This window comes from Pyrgilauda ruficollis, unplaced genomic scaffold (genome assembly GCF_017590135.1).
Source record: "Pyrgilauda ruficollis isolate IOZ18807 unplaced genomic scaffold, ASM1759013v1 scaffold10, whole genome shotgun sequence".
NCBI lineage: Eukaryota > Metazoa > Chordata > Aves > Passeriformes > Passeridae > Pyrgilauda > Pyrgilauda ruficollis.
Window position 1 is genome coordinate 16,302,224 of NW_024508101.1, and position 15,829 is coordinate 16,318,052.

General features: G+C 43.9%; 1 protein-coding gene across 1 annotated transcript in view; it reads left to right on the top strand.

Moving 5' to 3' along the window:
• The first annotated feature begins 2,964 nt into the window (after positions 1-2,964).
• DOCK3 (dedicator of cytokinesis 3) overlaps positions 2,965-15,829 on the top strand; it is a 179,625-nt gene continuing 166,760 nt past the window's right edge. Inside the window, exon 1 of the mRNA XM_041462709.1 lies at positions 2,965-3,243. Within this exon, the coding sequence (XP_041318643.1) occupies positions 2,965-3,243 (279 nt within the window). The remainder of the gene's footprint in view (positions 3,244-15,829) is intronic.

Below are 15,829 nucleotides of genomic sequence, written 5' to 3' on the forward strand. Positions count from 1 at the left end.
CCTTTCTAGAAGTAGGCTTTGGATTCCAATTTTATGTAGTGTTTTCAATGTGCAAACTTTATAAGGGAAAACAAAAACAGCTCCAGGAAAAAAAAAAGAAAAAGAAAGAAAACCCAGGGCCATATAACCCTGAGAATTTCTTGTTTCTGCTTGTTACAGTACTTCTCTGCTTTTCCTGTGCTTTCCACAGCAGTATGAATATTGAAGCTGGCAGGAGTGAGCTCTGTTAAGAGAGAGAAGAGACAGCAGACGCAGTTGTTCTGCAGCAGTGGCTGTTTGCTTTGGTCTCTCCTTTGCACGTGGGTAATCCTGAATTCCAGTTTGGAGCCTGGGAGATTTGTGGCTCTGCCTCCGTGGGAGGATGAGATGTTTGTTCCTTGCTACACTTAAGCTAAGAGTGTTTACTAAAGCAATCAGTATTTCTGTGGAGGTGATAGGAGCCTCATTAAAGGGGTGGATGCAGAGATCAGAGGAACAGGTGTAAATATATTTGGTAACTTTAACTTAAAGAAACTTGCATTCCACTGACTCTACAGCTAAGCACATTGACTGTTTTTCTTCCTGAAGTCATGTGGGTCATATGGTCATCTACTGACTCTGCCTTCACCAGCAACAGTGCAGAAAACAATCAGGAATAACCATGCAATAATGTGTGTTGTGTTTCAAATCCAGGTAATCTGCCATCAGTGTGTGTCCCTTGTCATGCTGTCATTTGTATGTCCATGATCACACATATGGCCTTTAAATGAAGTGCTTTCTGTATGCTGTTAGGTCCTTGCAGGTCCTATTCTGTCCAGCTGTTTGGGTGTCCTTTCAGAGTTTATCTAACCTCAGAAGGGTCTCACTTGCCTTCCCCAAGTTCACTTTCAATCTGGGTTTACTTTAAGGGAAGAGTCAACTCAGAAATGGTTGTAGTTTGGGAAAAAAACATGCTGTATTTTTTCTTGAGCAAAAAAATATCAGGTTTTTTATCAAGTACTGGTCAGCTTGACAGCAAGAAGAATCCTTGAAGGGCTGAGACTGTGGAATAAAGAGCCTGGAAGAATTAACCAGTTCCTGTTGCTGCCGAGGTTTTCTGTTCCCAAAGTACTCAGAAGAGACTGAAAGGTATTTATTATTGACATATACAGAGTTAAAAAACCAAAAACATTTTCTCAAACGCTGGAGCAGCCTATCTCCAACAGATGCAACTCAATGACTTTGTCATGCTTTGTCCCTTCAAAAAGCTATTTCTGCATGCTGTGGGAGTGCCTCAGGAAGGGAAGGAACGGAGCTATTGTAAATACAAATGCCTAAATGTGAATATGAATTAAGGTAGGATAGAATAAGTTGGTTTTTTTAAAATGAATAATGTACAAGCACACTCAGTTCTTGGCCACTTGCTGTTTGCTCTCCACACAGGAAAACAAAACCCAACATCCCAAAACCAAACCAAAACCCAAACAGAAACCTGGCCCTGCTCCGTGAGGAAACAGTAGTTGCACGTGTTAAAAAAATAAATAATGAAGGTTTCCACAGCAACCCAAGTTCTGTAGTGCAAGTTGATGACTTTCATTCTGTTTTATTATATAATCAGAGAACAGATATTCTATTAAAAGTGTTGGGTACATCTGAAGTTATATTGTTAAAAAGTTTAGTGCAATCCTAAAACTTCACATCAAGCAAGTTGTTTACAAAGGTTTCTGAAAAGGCTGTATAAAGCATTTTTGCAGAGGCTCTGACTGGGGCAAGGGCACTGGTCCATTAGAATATTGCAGGGAGTAAAATTTCAGTTGCAGGAAAACTTTTGTATAACTTATTTCAGCTTTTCCTTTGCTGTGAAGAATTCAAATTCAGTTTTTATGGAAGGAAGTGGAAGCTGAACTGATGAAATCTAAAGACCGTTTCCCATTTTGGGTACGTGTTCATTGTGGAAACCATACGAATTTCGCCAGCTCTTTGGAAGCCCTGGAGGCTAATAATACCGACAAGAGAAGGAAACACAGTATCAGCCAAATTGCGATCTAAACGCTGGTGGTGCCTGGGGTTAGCGCTGCCCGGGGCTCGGGGCCGTGTCGCGGGCAGCCCGGGGCGGGGGTCGGGCCGGCCCCGGTGCTGCACTGCGGGCCGGCCTGCCGGGAGCCGCGTGGGCCGGCAGGTGCGGCGAGGACGGGACGGGGACGGGATGGGATTGGGATGGGGACGGGGACGGGATGGGATGTCCCGGGTCCGGCCGCTCCCCTTCCCGCCCTCAGAGGGCACGCGCCTCCCCGCGCCTCGCGCCCGCGCGCGCCTCGTGCGGCCGCACGGGGAGGGGGGGCGGCGCGAGTCGCGCGTGCGCGCCAGGTCCGCCGGGAGCGTGAGGGGGGGCGCGGCAGCCCCGAGTCCTTCAGGCGGCGGCGGCGGGAGCGGCGGCTCGGGAGGAGGAGGAGGAGAACAAGAACGACGAGGAGGGGGCCCGGGGCCGCCGAGCTCCGCGGGGCCGCCGCGTCGGCAGGGCCGGAGCCCGCGGGGGCTGCGCGAGGAGAGGCGCCGGGCCGGCGGCGAGCGGCCGCGGAGGAGAGCGGCGCAGCGGCCAGTACCGCCCGGGCGGGCGGGGGGCGACCTCCCCCCGCCCCCCGACAGCGGCGAAGCGACCCCTGAGCACAGCCCCGGCCGGAGCGTGGGGCGGGGGCTGCCGGCGCGTCGCCCCCGCTGAGCGAGGGGGGAGGAGAAGCCGCCCCCGCTCGATGAGCGGCGCCCGCCCGCCCGCCGCGCTCTGCCCGGGGACCGGCGGCCGCGGCCGAGCCATCCAGCAGCATGTGGAGTCCCACCGAGGAGGAGAAATACGGCGTGGGTAGGTGCTGCCGCATCCCGCCCCCGCCCCGCGCGCCCCCTCCTCTCCCCGCCGGACCCCGGTGGCTGTGCTGCGCGTGTGGGGGGGCGGCTGTTCCCCTCCCCCGGGGCCGGCGGTGGTCGCAGCGCTGCCCCTCAGGTTGAGCCGGGATGGGGGCAGCGCTGCCCGCGGGGCTGTGGGGGCTGCCCGGCGCTGCCTCCCCTGCCCTGCCCGCACCGCTGGATGTGCTCTGCGTGCGCCTCGGTTCGCGTTATTTCCCCGAGCGCCGCCGCGGCGATGCGAGAGACGAGCGGAGTTCGGGGGCCCGCGCTGGGGTCGGGATCGCACAAATAATCAGAAAACGAGCTGCTGAGCCCTTAATCTACTTAAGCGCGCGGTTCCCTTTTCCCTGCGTTTCCATCTGCGGAGCGAGGCGATGTGTGGATGGAGTTGGGAAGGGGCCGGCGGCGCCGCGGTGTCTTTAGGGGGCGTCGGTGCTGCACCTGCCGGGCCGAGGGGGCGGCCGGGCCGGGGGCTGCGGCGGGCCGGGAGCGGGGCCCGGGGCCTCTGGGCGTGCGGACTGCGCTGCTTTTTCGTTGTTTCGGTAAATCACATTTTACAGTCGTCTGGCCTCGTGGTTGCTCTAATCTGAGGCATCACCGTTGGCGGCTTTGGTTTGTTATTTTAGCGTGTAAATCCCTGATAAGAGCAGAAATGTTACATCTAATGAAGTGGAAGATGCAGAATGCCTTTTACTTCGCTTTTGCTCATTTCGATTTAATTTTTTTAAAACTGTTGATTTGTATTATAATAATAAAAGCTACTACTGCTACCCTGATTAGTTACTTAAACGCCTCATTAAATTTATAGTTATCAGTTGTGCATATTGATTTTTAAGTTCCACAGTGTGTAGTGATGATTGATTTCTACAAAATATTTAAAATAGTATCAACAAATTTGCTACACGATCTGTTAACTGGAACTGTTAAAGTGGGATTTTGGCAATTAACTCATGAGCAATTAGAAGCCTTAATGCCTCTTTGTTAAAATGCTTTCTGTTAATTTAATTATAAAAAAATACTTCTTGCTAATTTTTCATCTTGTACAGCAAGAACAAGATGTACTTGTTAGTATGTCCCACTTGTCTTCCTAGTAAAGAGGGATGAAGCAAATCACTTTTGTTTAAAAACAATAAAATAAAATGCAGCATCAGATGAGGGTAATATAAACAAGTGGCAGAAAATAACACCTGGAAGTCGTTGCTTCCAATCCTGTTGCTGTGTCTGTTGGTCGCTGGGAGAATATGAATTTAACAAGCCCTGGTACATCCCAGCTGGATGCGTTCAGGAATGCGAAGTTGTTGTTTTGCTGGGGTATTTTAATGACTTGATGCTGTACTTTTTTTCATACCTCATCTGCTGGGCAAAGGCCGCCTCTGTTACCCTAGGATGAAACTGACTGCTGTAATTGTAGTGGATGCTTCAGAAAATAATTATTTGTCTTCCAAATCTTGTTGTTTTCCTTCTGTTTCTGTAGTTGTTTTTCTTTGCCACGTCACAGCGTTTGATATTCAGTGTTTGTTTTTGTGTTTGGCCCATGTGCTCAAATAAGAAAATCCTTGTTTTACCTTGATCCAGAAAACAGGTGAACTAATTTTTTTATGCAGATATTTGAAAAGAAAAGCTGGGAAATCTCCAGTCAGATTGTAAACAAGTCTGGAAGAGGCATGTGGAAGGGAGAGCAGTGAATGAAAAAAAATGTGATTTCAGTGATGTTCCCTGGGCTGGAAAATATTCCTCTAAGGATGGGGATTTTTCTTTTGCAGACAGCACACCTGTAGGTAGGGCTGAGGTAACAGCTGAGTTGTGCAAGTTTTGGTAATCTCTAGGCAAGCTTTTTTTATTCTTGAGTAGCTTTAATTACTTTTCTTGTAATTGAAATTTGTTGATAATCCTCCAGAGGAGGAAAATAGGTGAAAAATGCTGCTTATAGCTGGAGTTTAGTTACTACAAGTGGGGAGTGGCATATCAGTTTTTCAAAAGTAGATCTGTCATTGCTGGCTGGAAGGTCATTTTTGTGCATTTTGAAGCAAATAGTCTGCAGAAAGTGTGGACCTGAGGGTTTGCTGCTGGGAGGTGCACTGGCAAAAAAAAAAAAAAAAGGCGGGGGGGGAAATAGGAGTGTAAATTATCCTGATTCCACAAGTAATATGTGCAAAAATAATCTTCTTGGCATGAGTCACTGTTCTGAGCTTATGCCTTTGGGCTTTAGTAGTTTGGGTTTGGTTAGAGCAGTCTCTGTCCAAAAACCCACTGTGTGTTTTCTCTGTGCTCCTGCTAAACCATGCAAAGTTTTAAGATTTGCCTTTGGGTTAAGGCAATAAAATTTCTGTCCCTGTTGATGTAAGCTGAGTGGGATCAGTTATTTCTGCTACTGGAATACCACAAAGAGGTTTCTGGTAGAACAGAAAGGAACGTCTGGGCTTCCAGGCCCTAGACACAGCTGTTCTGGAGTACCAAGGAAGGGGAAAGTACCATTTAAAGTGGTTCATCCTGATGCTGTTGTCTTTGTTTAAAGCAAGTTGTGCTCTCTTGCCTTACCTGGGTGGCTGGCTCAGAGGTGATAACTCACAGAAACTGATCCTTCAGAAAGACACCACGGTCCCCTCTCAACACCTGGCTATGGAAGGGGTTTGTGTTCTGCACTGGCTTCCAGGGAGCATCCAAGGCATTTCTCCTGTGCTTGCTGGAGCCCCTCAGCAGATATTCCTGTGCAGCCATGGGCTCTTGGCTGCAGGAGAATATGTTAAATTTCCTGATGGGAACGTTGGTGCCTTTTGGCCAGTTCTGGAGTTCTCTGTGCCTATCTGCAATTAAAAGAAGTTTTCCACGCTTGCAGTTGTAGAACATCTTTGCATTGCCCAGTTCTCATACAAATCACTGCATGCTTCTGCAGCAAAGATATTAAAAGATTGCTCAGGATATTTCTAAATAAATTAAACACTCTCCTAACAACCTTGAAGATCTTCCTTGATTTCATTTCTCAGCTGCTATAGCAACTACCTGGTAGCTGTTGTGAGTAATTCCCCTCTATTTAGAAATACTTATACTCAGTGCCTATAATCCTAACTCTGCTTTTAAAACTTGAGACTTGCTGAAGCAAAGCAGACAGTTTTTCCACAGGTGCTTAAGATGGCCAGTTATGAACACAATAAGAATTCTGAACTGATAATTGAAGATAACGCTCTCTAGCCCTTTAGTGTTTTAGTATTTTTAAAGCAGTCTCTGTGTTTAAAAACGTATTTATTAAAGTGATCTGATTAGTTACTTTAGTCTTGAAAAGCAAGTATTAAATATTAATGTATTAAAAGAAAAAGTTAAATAGAACTCTTTAGTAAACAACATTTGGCTACTCTGTAAAAGCTGATTATTTCATTAGGCTGTCAGTTTTTGCTCTTTTATTTTTGTGCAAGGAGCACATTTAGGTGGCTCTCAGGAAAGTTTTTTTTGGGTTTTTTTGAGTTTTTTAAAATGTAATTGATGCTGTATCAAGAAGCCACTTTGTATGGCTGACCATATTAAATATGTATGTATTAAGTCACAGAGGAGAAGGAGAACCTACTTGCATCAACAGAATCTGTTCCTAGTTTATCCAAAAAATTAGGGTTAAAATCTGTTGTTTTATTTAAAAATGCTTTTTTAACCTTTATTTTCACTGCTTACTTGGTAACAATGAAAAATAAATCCATAAGCACAAATACATACAACAAAACTTTCCCTTGCTCTTACTAAGAAGGGATGGATCATCACAATGTCCTAGTTACGGTTTTGTACTGCAGCTTTTTGATCAGTATCTTGATTTTCCTTTTTTTCTCTTGTCACTAAACCTTGGCTTGCACACTTCCAGTTCATATTTATGCTCGGAAAAACAGGACTGCAGAACTTAGAAAAGTTTTCCTTCCTTCCTCAGGGCTTTTGGCACAAGACCCTCCCTTAGCTGTTCACACAAGAGGCAGCTGCTGAAGGGGGCTGAGAGTGGCACTGTGGTTTCACTCGCTCACTGGAGTGGTTTGTTACAGGTTCAAAAATGAAAAGTTTCAGAGAGAGAGAAAAGTCCCCCTCCCAGATTAGGAAAATGCCTGTTGTTTGTATGGGAAGCAATACCAATCTTTGCATCAGGTGCTGTGTTAGGGACGTAGGTTATATTTCATTTTCTCTCCTGTGTCCCTGTGCCAGGGGATGTAATTGTCTGGCAGCAGGAGGGAGGTGACTAAGGATATTCTTCAGGGATCTGTCTTGGAACCAAAGCTACATGCAGGGATGCACTTTGAAACCTTCTGTGCTCCACTGCTTTGGGAAGTGGTGCTGGTACCTGGGGACTTGCTCAGGAAAATGGGATGATCAGGGATTGGAGTAATTTCCATTCAGTACTTTGCTCCTAAGGGCCTGTTTTTAACCTATAGACCTTAAGAATGAGCACAGAAATTTGTCAGTCAGGGATCATAAAGGAAATGTATATGTGTTATTTAACTGGATGGGAAATGAATCACGCCTTGAAATGTCTCTGGAAAAGAGCAGCTCCCAAGATGCACCTCATGGGATACTATCATATAGAGAGGAGAGGTTACTTAAGTGTCATTAAATGTGGTGGGCAACTTCAGCTCCACTCTAGGGTAAATCTGGAATTCTGTGGGTGCTGATAGAACTTGGAGATTAAATGTCCTGTTTTGTGGCAAGAGATTAACATATTTTGGCTTGTCTGTCCTAGAAAAGACTAAGCCAAAGACATTGTGGTTAGACCAGCTCTCATAAAGAGCTGATTTGCAGAACTGGACGAGAATTAACCTGTAAGATATCACTACTTTGAGATTATCTAAATACCATTTGTCCACAAATGCATTTGCAGTAGAAATTATCCAAACTTTCTAAATACTGGAGGAATGAAGTTGAGAAGCAAATTGCTCACAAAGGCAAGAAGTGAGATGTGTATGCTTACCAGTTCATTGCACAGTTTGTATGGGAGTGTGGGGGTGATCCTGGAGTAAGAAGTGATAGCAGAGCGGTATGGGGTTTAAATTTGGATGATTTGATGGGTTTTAGAGCAATTTTCTCCTTTTCTTTCTAATTGTGCTGTATTAGGTATTCAGTTAAGGCCTGCAGGACTTCAGCCACTGGCCAGTAGGGTGGGGGCAAAAGCACTTCCTCCCCGAACTTATCCCCAGCACACAAGGGATTTGGGTTTTAGAATGATTTTCTAAAGGTGGAAATATTTTGGTGTTTAAGCTTTCTGTCCTCACCTAACAATATGTCCAGTAACAAGAGACATTTGATGATGTGAGTGGCAAACTTGGACAACTTTTCCTGCATGTTTAATGGAAGCAGGACTGGGTGGGAAAGAACTTGAAACTGGAATTTCTGTGCATAGTAATGCAGATTAAAAGCTTCTGACTTGCTGAAAAAAAGGTTAATCAGGTTCTTTCAAGTGTTTCTTGTGTGCTTTGGGTTTAAATTAATTGTTTGAGTGTTCAGAGTGAAATTAGTGAGGAAATCTAAAATAATTTCTCTTTTGAACCACTTAAGGAATAGAAAGTTTGTGTGTGAGCATGGGGTGATGGTGCAGGTTGTGCTTTGCAGCTGTATGTGGGAATAGAGGAAGGATGACTTTTTATTAGTCCTCTGAGAGCAACTTCCTTAGGGCACAGTCAGTGGCATAGCTCAGCTGGACTTGAGTCCCACTACCCTTGCAAAGCCTTTTTTGCAGCAATTCTGGTGCAAAACAAGTCAGACTCCAATGTAGACATCAGGGAAACATGTAAGAACTATTACCAGAATTTGTAATTATAAAATTCTCTACCATGTATTTGCTGGCATTTCAAAACCCACAAGAGGGGGATAATTGGGAATGAGGAAGTTTTCTATGTTCATATTCACAGTGGCATGTAGACAGACAAGCTTTTATGATTAACACATTAAATAGTTATTTGGAAATGGCTCTCATACAGAAGAGCTGTAACTGCCTGATGGGACCAACAACTGGTGTTATTGGTGGCCATATGTATTCCATAGATTTGTTCTCTTAAGAAATAGGAGCACTTTTCAGATGTGGGTGTGAAAACACCAAAGAACAGGAAGTCTGTGCAAAATTATTTAGCTCTTGAAGAGACTGATGCAACTTTTCCCTCCTTCTCTAGAAATTTTTTTTTAAAATTTGTGTGGTTATTAAGTTTGTGTCCTTCTCTCAGCTGTTCTATGCACTTACCAAGAGGCCAAAGGAAGCCTGTCATGGGATCTTGGTCCAAAATCAGTTGTGATTGACAGTGGTCTTTCCACTGATTGTTTTTAAGTTGTGAATCAACCTTAATCTCACAACGTTTCTCACTTTGTTCGGTTTCAAAATCTGTCTGCTCACTGAACCTCAGGGCAAATACAAAATATCTCACTCGAGCGCCTGATGTTAAAATCAAATCTCTGTTCAAGTTTTTCCATGTCAAAATGAAGTTTGTGAGGTCTTCTGTGATCCTGAAAGCATCTCTAAAGTTTTTTTGGCCATAATTCCTTCCTCTTAGACATGTTCTAGTGTTTGTCCAAACAATAAGTCCTTAGTCCAGACTTAGGGAATATATTTGAAGGCAGGGAACTGAGTCTTTGAGCAGACTGAGTGCATTCCAGTGCAGTTGTGAGGTGATTACTTATTCCAAGGATAAGACTTCCCTGCATCCCTTTTCAGCTTTTAACTACTTTTTTCTTGAGTCTTTCTGGATATTAAGCCTTAAGAAAAGCTTATGACAAGTGGTGCCAGCTAACACTTGGTGATTAAAAGCAGGCCTTTGTGCTTTCAGAGGTAAGCTGGTGTTCTCTGAAACATCTAGACAAACCTTTATTTTTATTTCAGTGCAAGGAAGCTTGGGCACTAAATGCTTTTAGTGTTGGCAGTAGGCAGTTGATGGAGCGGTGAATTATTTTATTTTCTTTCTGTTGAATGTAAGTCCCTGAGCTACCCAAGGTGCCAGAGTGTAGCACAGAATGCTTTGGCAGGTGCCTCACTGTTCTGGAAGCCTCTTGTGGCTGTGTTTTTGAGCAGCAGGGCCCTTCTTTCCTCTCAAAATGTTTATGAACAAGTTGTTTATTGGTATCTGCACTTTTAGTGTTCTGAACCTGATAAAGGAACCCTTGAATTCATGTCAGAGAAACCCAGAACTGTTAAATAGAAGGCAGTTGCAAGCAATATATGACTGTTTGGGTGACAGTGCACATGATCCTTTGCCTTGCTCGGATGGGTGCTGGGTCTGCTTCCCAAACAAGTGGTGAAGGGAGCAGAGAGCCTTTCATAGGAGAATATCTCAGACAGTGCTGGGTACGCCCTGTAGGGAGCAATGTCTGTTTCCAGTAACTGAGTCTGGATGTGGGGGGATAGGGGGTGTTGTTTCTGTTTCACCCACCTTTTCCTTTGTGGAGAAAAATGCCTGTGGAAGTGTCTGCAGAAAGCTGCCCACTTCACCTAGGCACTGCTTCCTGTATGTGTGGCTGTGTTACATGGACAGAAAGTGTAGGCTCAGGTGAGAAAGTCTCAGCCAGAGAGGGACAAGTAATCCAAACATATCTGAATTACTGAAAAAAAGGGTTACTGAAAACTGTGGTTTGAGCTTTGGTGCATCTTTGTGTTTTGTTTCTCTCTCTAAATGCTTGCAATCTGAATAATTGGTGACCTGAATTTTGATAAACCAAAGATACAACAGTGTAGTTCTGCTGGACCTGTTAGAGCTGGATCAATATTTTTGTGAAACAGTCTTGCCCTGACATCTGCTGTTGCTGTACAGAATGGAGCTGGACACTACCTGTGGGCCTGCCATGATGAGAGATGAGGGGAATCCTCTCCATGCTTTTGCCTCTGTTTGAAGGTGATGCTGTGAGGCCATTCCTCCAGCAGAGACTTGTTAGAGTGGGAGGAGCTGTCCTGAGACCTGGAAAGGTCCTGGCACTGCTGTGCTTGACCCGGCTGTCTGTGCAGAGCATCCACTGGAAGCCTGCCTGCTGGGGAAGCTCCCCTGGCAGTGCACGGTGATCTCCACCCCTCTGCCATCCTCCTGCCTGCTGCTCCGGTTCAGCCCTTCCCAGTGCACTGACCTGAGGGGAGGGGCCACTTGTTTTTCTTTTTAACAGAAAAGTGTTTGGTAATCTATGTGTTCCAAGGGGTTTATGCCAAGGACGATTGTGTTTCAAACACTGGTCTTGCAGGGACAGCTTTTCTTTGGACTCTGGGGCTGAGGAGGTAGAAAATAGGCTTCTCTCTCTTTCTTTATCACAGCAAGGCCCCATGTTGCAACTACAGATCTTGTTGGGTTTGTTTCGTTTGGTTTTGGCTTTTTCTCCCCCACTTCTGGCGGAAGACCATATTCCCCTTTGAACAGGGGGAAAATAGTTTATTAAAAAAAAAAACAGTAACAAAATTAGTAGTAATAATAATAATAAAATAAACCTGTGTGAAGGACACAAAAAGAGAAAAGGAGGATTTCCCCAACATCTCAGATGATGTTGACAGCATTAAATAATGCATGTTTGCTTCAGTCAAGATTGGAAGAGTTAAAAGTCGTGAAAAGAAAGCATTTTCAATTGTCAGTCAAATGCTGATGGTTTGGTTTTTTTTTTTTTGTATTTTTGTTGCAAACCAAAAAAGTCAAAGTTCTTATGGGTGGATTGACAGGCTTCATAGATGTCTTCAGCAGAGTTCTTGTGTGGAGCCAGTATAGGCTGGCTCTATTTATAGAGTTTTCAGCTAAAAGGCAGGAGTGTGTGCTGGTAAATATACTTCTATAAATCTGCCCTATCCTTCCTGCTGCTCACTGAAAATGTGCAAACTGACCATAAATGCCCAGGTAGCTTTAATGTGTTAAGAACTTATTTAACAGATAGACAGGAGATCTGAAAGTCTCACCCTGTAGCCTGTGCAGAATGGGACAGGCTGGAAGGTGCTGTGAGGTGATCCCTGAGTTTTGCATGTGTGGACATGAGCCAGTGGTGTTCTCCTGCAGGCAGCCACGTCCCTGGCTGTGTTCCTGGGCACCAGCATGGTGAGGGAAATGCTCTTTTCCTCCTTTAGTTGCTCTGGGACTGCACCTTGCAGGTGTGAGGTGAGGAGGTGGGAACATGGGGAGAGAAAAGGGTCTGCAAGATCCAGGGTGGTACAACCTGGGAAGTGGAGCATAGGAAAGGATTGGCTCGTGGATAGCTGCTGTCTAGGGAGGTACAGAGAAGACAGGGCCGGGCGCTTCTCAGAGCTGCAGGGCGAAAGGAGGAGCCATGGGGGCGAATTCCAGTCAGGGACAGTGATTCCCATAGTGCATGTGGGAAAGCCCTGGAGCAGGATGCCTGGAGAGGTGGTGCAACCTCCACCATCCAGGAGAGTCAAAACTTGATTGGTTTCTTACCTTGTTTCCTGGTGTTGAACAGTTAAGTGTTCAACAGGCTCACGTTTGCAGCCTGTGAAACCCAGCAGTGCAGAGCAGCTCCTCACCTCCCTGGGCAGAGTGTGCTCAGTGCTCTCTTTGCCAGCTGGGTATGGGAAAGAGGGAGAAGGTTTCAGAAACTGAAACAGCCTTTGCCTCTCTTTAAAAGGGAGAAAAAGCCTGCTGCATTTGCTTTCTGCATAGAGGGAATGATGTATGGGTGAATGAACTGATGGAATAGAGTGACAGGAAGAGGATGAAGTAACAGGATAGATCCTTGCAAAGCTGGGAGCTCAAGACCAGTTCCTTAACACAGCTAAGGCAGTGGACAACACTGTGGGTTTTGGTCCGTTACTTCTCTCCCACCTCCTGCCACCAGGATGTTAAAAACTATTTTAAACAGCTCATGATTTTTGAGCCCAATCTCTATTTTTATCTTGGAGGGCAGGGGAAGGATGCTTGCAATCCTTTGCTGTGCTACTGAATGATCACCTTTCTTCTCAGGCATCTGTTTCTTTTTTTGCAGGAATATTGTCCTGGTGCTGGTATGACTCAGTAGAAAGAGGCGGTGTTGCTAGGCAGCGGGTGAGCACTTTGCAGATGCCATGTGATGGCAGTAAGCTGCCTTGGAATAATCCATTGGTGGCAGTATTCCTGGCTGAGGTTCTGTACTGCACAAAGAAAGAAGCATCTCTGACAAGAGCAGATGCTGCCTAGCAACTGCCACTGCTCCCCGAGCAGCCTGAAATACCTTCACTTAATTGTACTGTAATTTTGGCAATACACAGAACCCAAAGTGTAACGCCTTGCTTTCAGTTTGAAGTATCTTCTTCATCGAGATTTGGCATAAAAGTTCATCAAGACCATTAATAAGGTCAAAAAATTTTAGCCCTCTTCTAAATCATGTGTTTTGTTTAATCTGTACTCTTCGATTGTAATGCTTGGATGGCTTTTAATCAGCTTCTGATAATCTTTTTTGTGTGTGTGTATTACATTAGTGCCTGGCAATTCCAATCGGATTAGAGCCCTGTTCTGTGTCATGTGTACCAGTGCACTCTGCAAGGAATGCCCCTTCTGAAAAAACTTCATGTTTTATTTGGGTTTTTAAGGTGTAATTGGATATATCCTCTCTTCCATATCTAAATTATTCATGTTGTCATCTTGCTTAAACAGAGGAATGTTTTAGAAGTGCTGGACCTGGGGTCTGTTCCCTGTATTCTTTGTGAACGTACTTACTGAATGAGGCCTGGACTTGCAAATAAATCTGCAAGTCTCAGATTCATTTCTGGGAAATAATTGAAACCCTCACCCACAATTAATAATTTAAATACTTGGAAGGTGTATTGTCAGAGTGAAAACATTATTGTAGGTATTTGTAGAATGAAATGGAAGTGTTTTTCTTTTCATTTCCTCATGGTTCTGCTCCCTTGTCAAATATTATCAGACTCTTAGTGTGCAATCTATGAAGCTGCCAGGCTTAATCAAGCAGTTCCACAAAGGAAAAAATTAATCATATTGGCCTTTAATTTTGGTCTAAAAATGTGAAAGGATTTTTTCATCATCAACTCCATCTTGTTATTTTAAATCATTAAACCCACAATTTTCTGTCTTCAAGAACTACTCCTTTTTGCTGGGAAAAGGTTTGTGGTTCTGAGAGCGGCTCAGGCTGGAAGGTGCAGCGAGGTTTGCGAGGTATTAATTCAGTGCTGCCGTAGGCGTGGTTGTGCAACACAGTTGCCTCACAGAAAGGTAAAGCTAAATCTCGCCTCTCTCTTGTCCTCTCTGGGATAATTTGTGTCAGTGCTGGATTTCCTGCCCAGTCATTCTGCCCTAGCCTGGAGACTGTTCCCTCTGCCATCCCTAAATGCAAAAAATCCACATCTGCTCTTCTTGGAAAATACATTATTAAGCAAAGGTAGCTTAGAAAATTCTCAAAACACAAATACTATGGAGTGGAAGAATAAAAATTGTTGGCTTGCTTGTTTAATACAATTCCTGGGAGTGTTGGTGACACAGGAGCCAAACAAGTGAACCCCCATTTCTGTGTGATGGAAGAATTGTGTGGAGTTCTGGGCTGATGGGGCTGTTAAAAAGTTGATGTGGTTCTGCAGCATTTGGGTGGCTCCATAGAAGAAAATGGATATAAAATGTTACTAAATACACACGTAAAATTAATACAAACAGAAACCTTCTTTTAGGAAGGCCTGGTCCACATATGTCTCAAGTTGGAGGAAGCCACATCCTTGCCCTGTTCTAATACCCTTCATTCCCCTCCTTGCTTTAGCTGCTGTAAGGGGAAAAGTATTGGATTTAGACCCATTTTTGGTCTCACCTGGTGACTCTTGGGTTACATGGAGCCTTTATTATCATCTGGGTGTTATAGGGAAGAAAATAAAGTTTATCTTGTTCAGCTCTTAAACCTAGCATATATTGTGTCATACTAGACACTTTTAATAGCTGGATTAATTGGAAAAATTATTTGAGGGAAAGATAAACTAATCTTATGATGAGCATGTATCAGTTTGGAGTAATTAGATTATTTTCTTAAATATTATATACTAGATCATTTAATATTGATCTAGTATTTAATTCAATCTTTAATACTAATCAATCTAAGTCTATCTTAAGCTCAGGGATTGACTTGTGTTCTGTGTTCATTGTGGCAACAGTGAGTAGTAGTTGAATACAAAATGCTGTATAAGGACTGTGAAATTTTAGTGTTTGTGTTTACCGTAAGTAAACACATACTCCAGATTCGTAGCTGGTGTGATAGAGGTGTGAGTTTAAAACATGCTTATGTGTTATAAGGCATAAATTCCACCATCAGAGAACTGGAGAACTTTGACGTAGCACAGAACACAAGTCAGTGTCTGCTCGGTGTGATTTTACCTTGTCAAGGTATTTTGGGTATGGAGCAATACAACTGCAGCTGTGCCTCTCCTATATGTTACCCCTGCCATTCCTCCTGAAATGGGTTTAGTTGAAGATCTACTGAGGGATGGTCAGTGCATAATCTGAATAACTGCAAGCTGAGTGTAGTACACTCAGTAATTTTTTATAAAAATTAAATTACATACTTTAACCTGAAACACTTGTTCTGCAAGTGTCATCTAAAAATATTGCAAGCTACCAGAATTTTAATAAGGCAGATAATATTAACAATGAGTTTAGAACTGGAAAAAACTGTCATGAAGTCCAAGAAGATCCATCTTTTGTAAATGGAGATGTGTTGAAAATTCATGAAATTTCAATTTTTCCCCCAAAATTAACCCATAGAGTCAATTCAGTCATGGCTTTACCAACATCTTATGATAGAGAAAAATCAAAATGTGATTTAGCGTATTGGATCTGTTCCAGTAGCAATGATTTCTATTGTGGATGTGAAAACCTGGGAAATACATAATAATTTTTAATTATTATGATTTAATGATCAGGCTGTGATTGGGAGGCACATTGTTTCTTCTTCCTTCTCCAACTCTGAACTATGTAAACATGGAAAGCTCTTGAACTGATTTTGTTTCTCAGCCCTCACTTAAATCAGTTCTTCTGATTTTCATTGTTACATTTGGACAGTGAGGAGGGAAGGGGCTCTG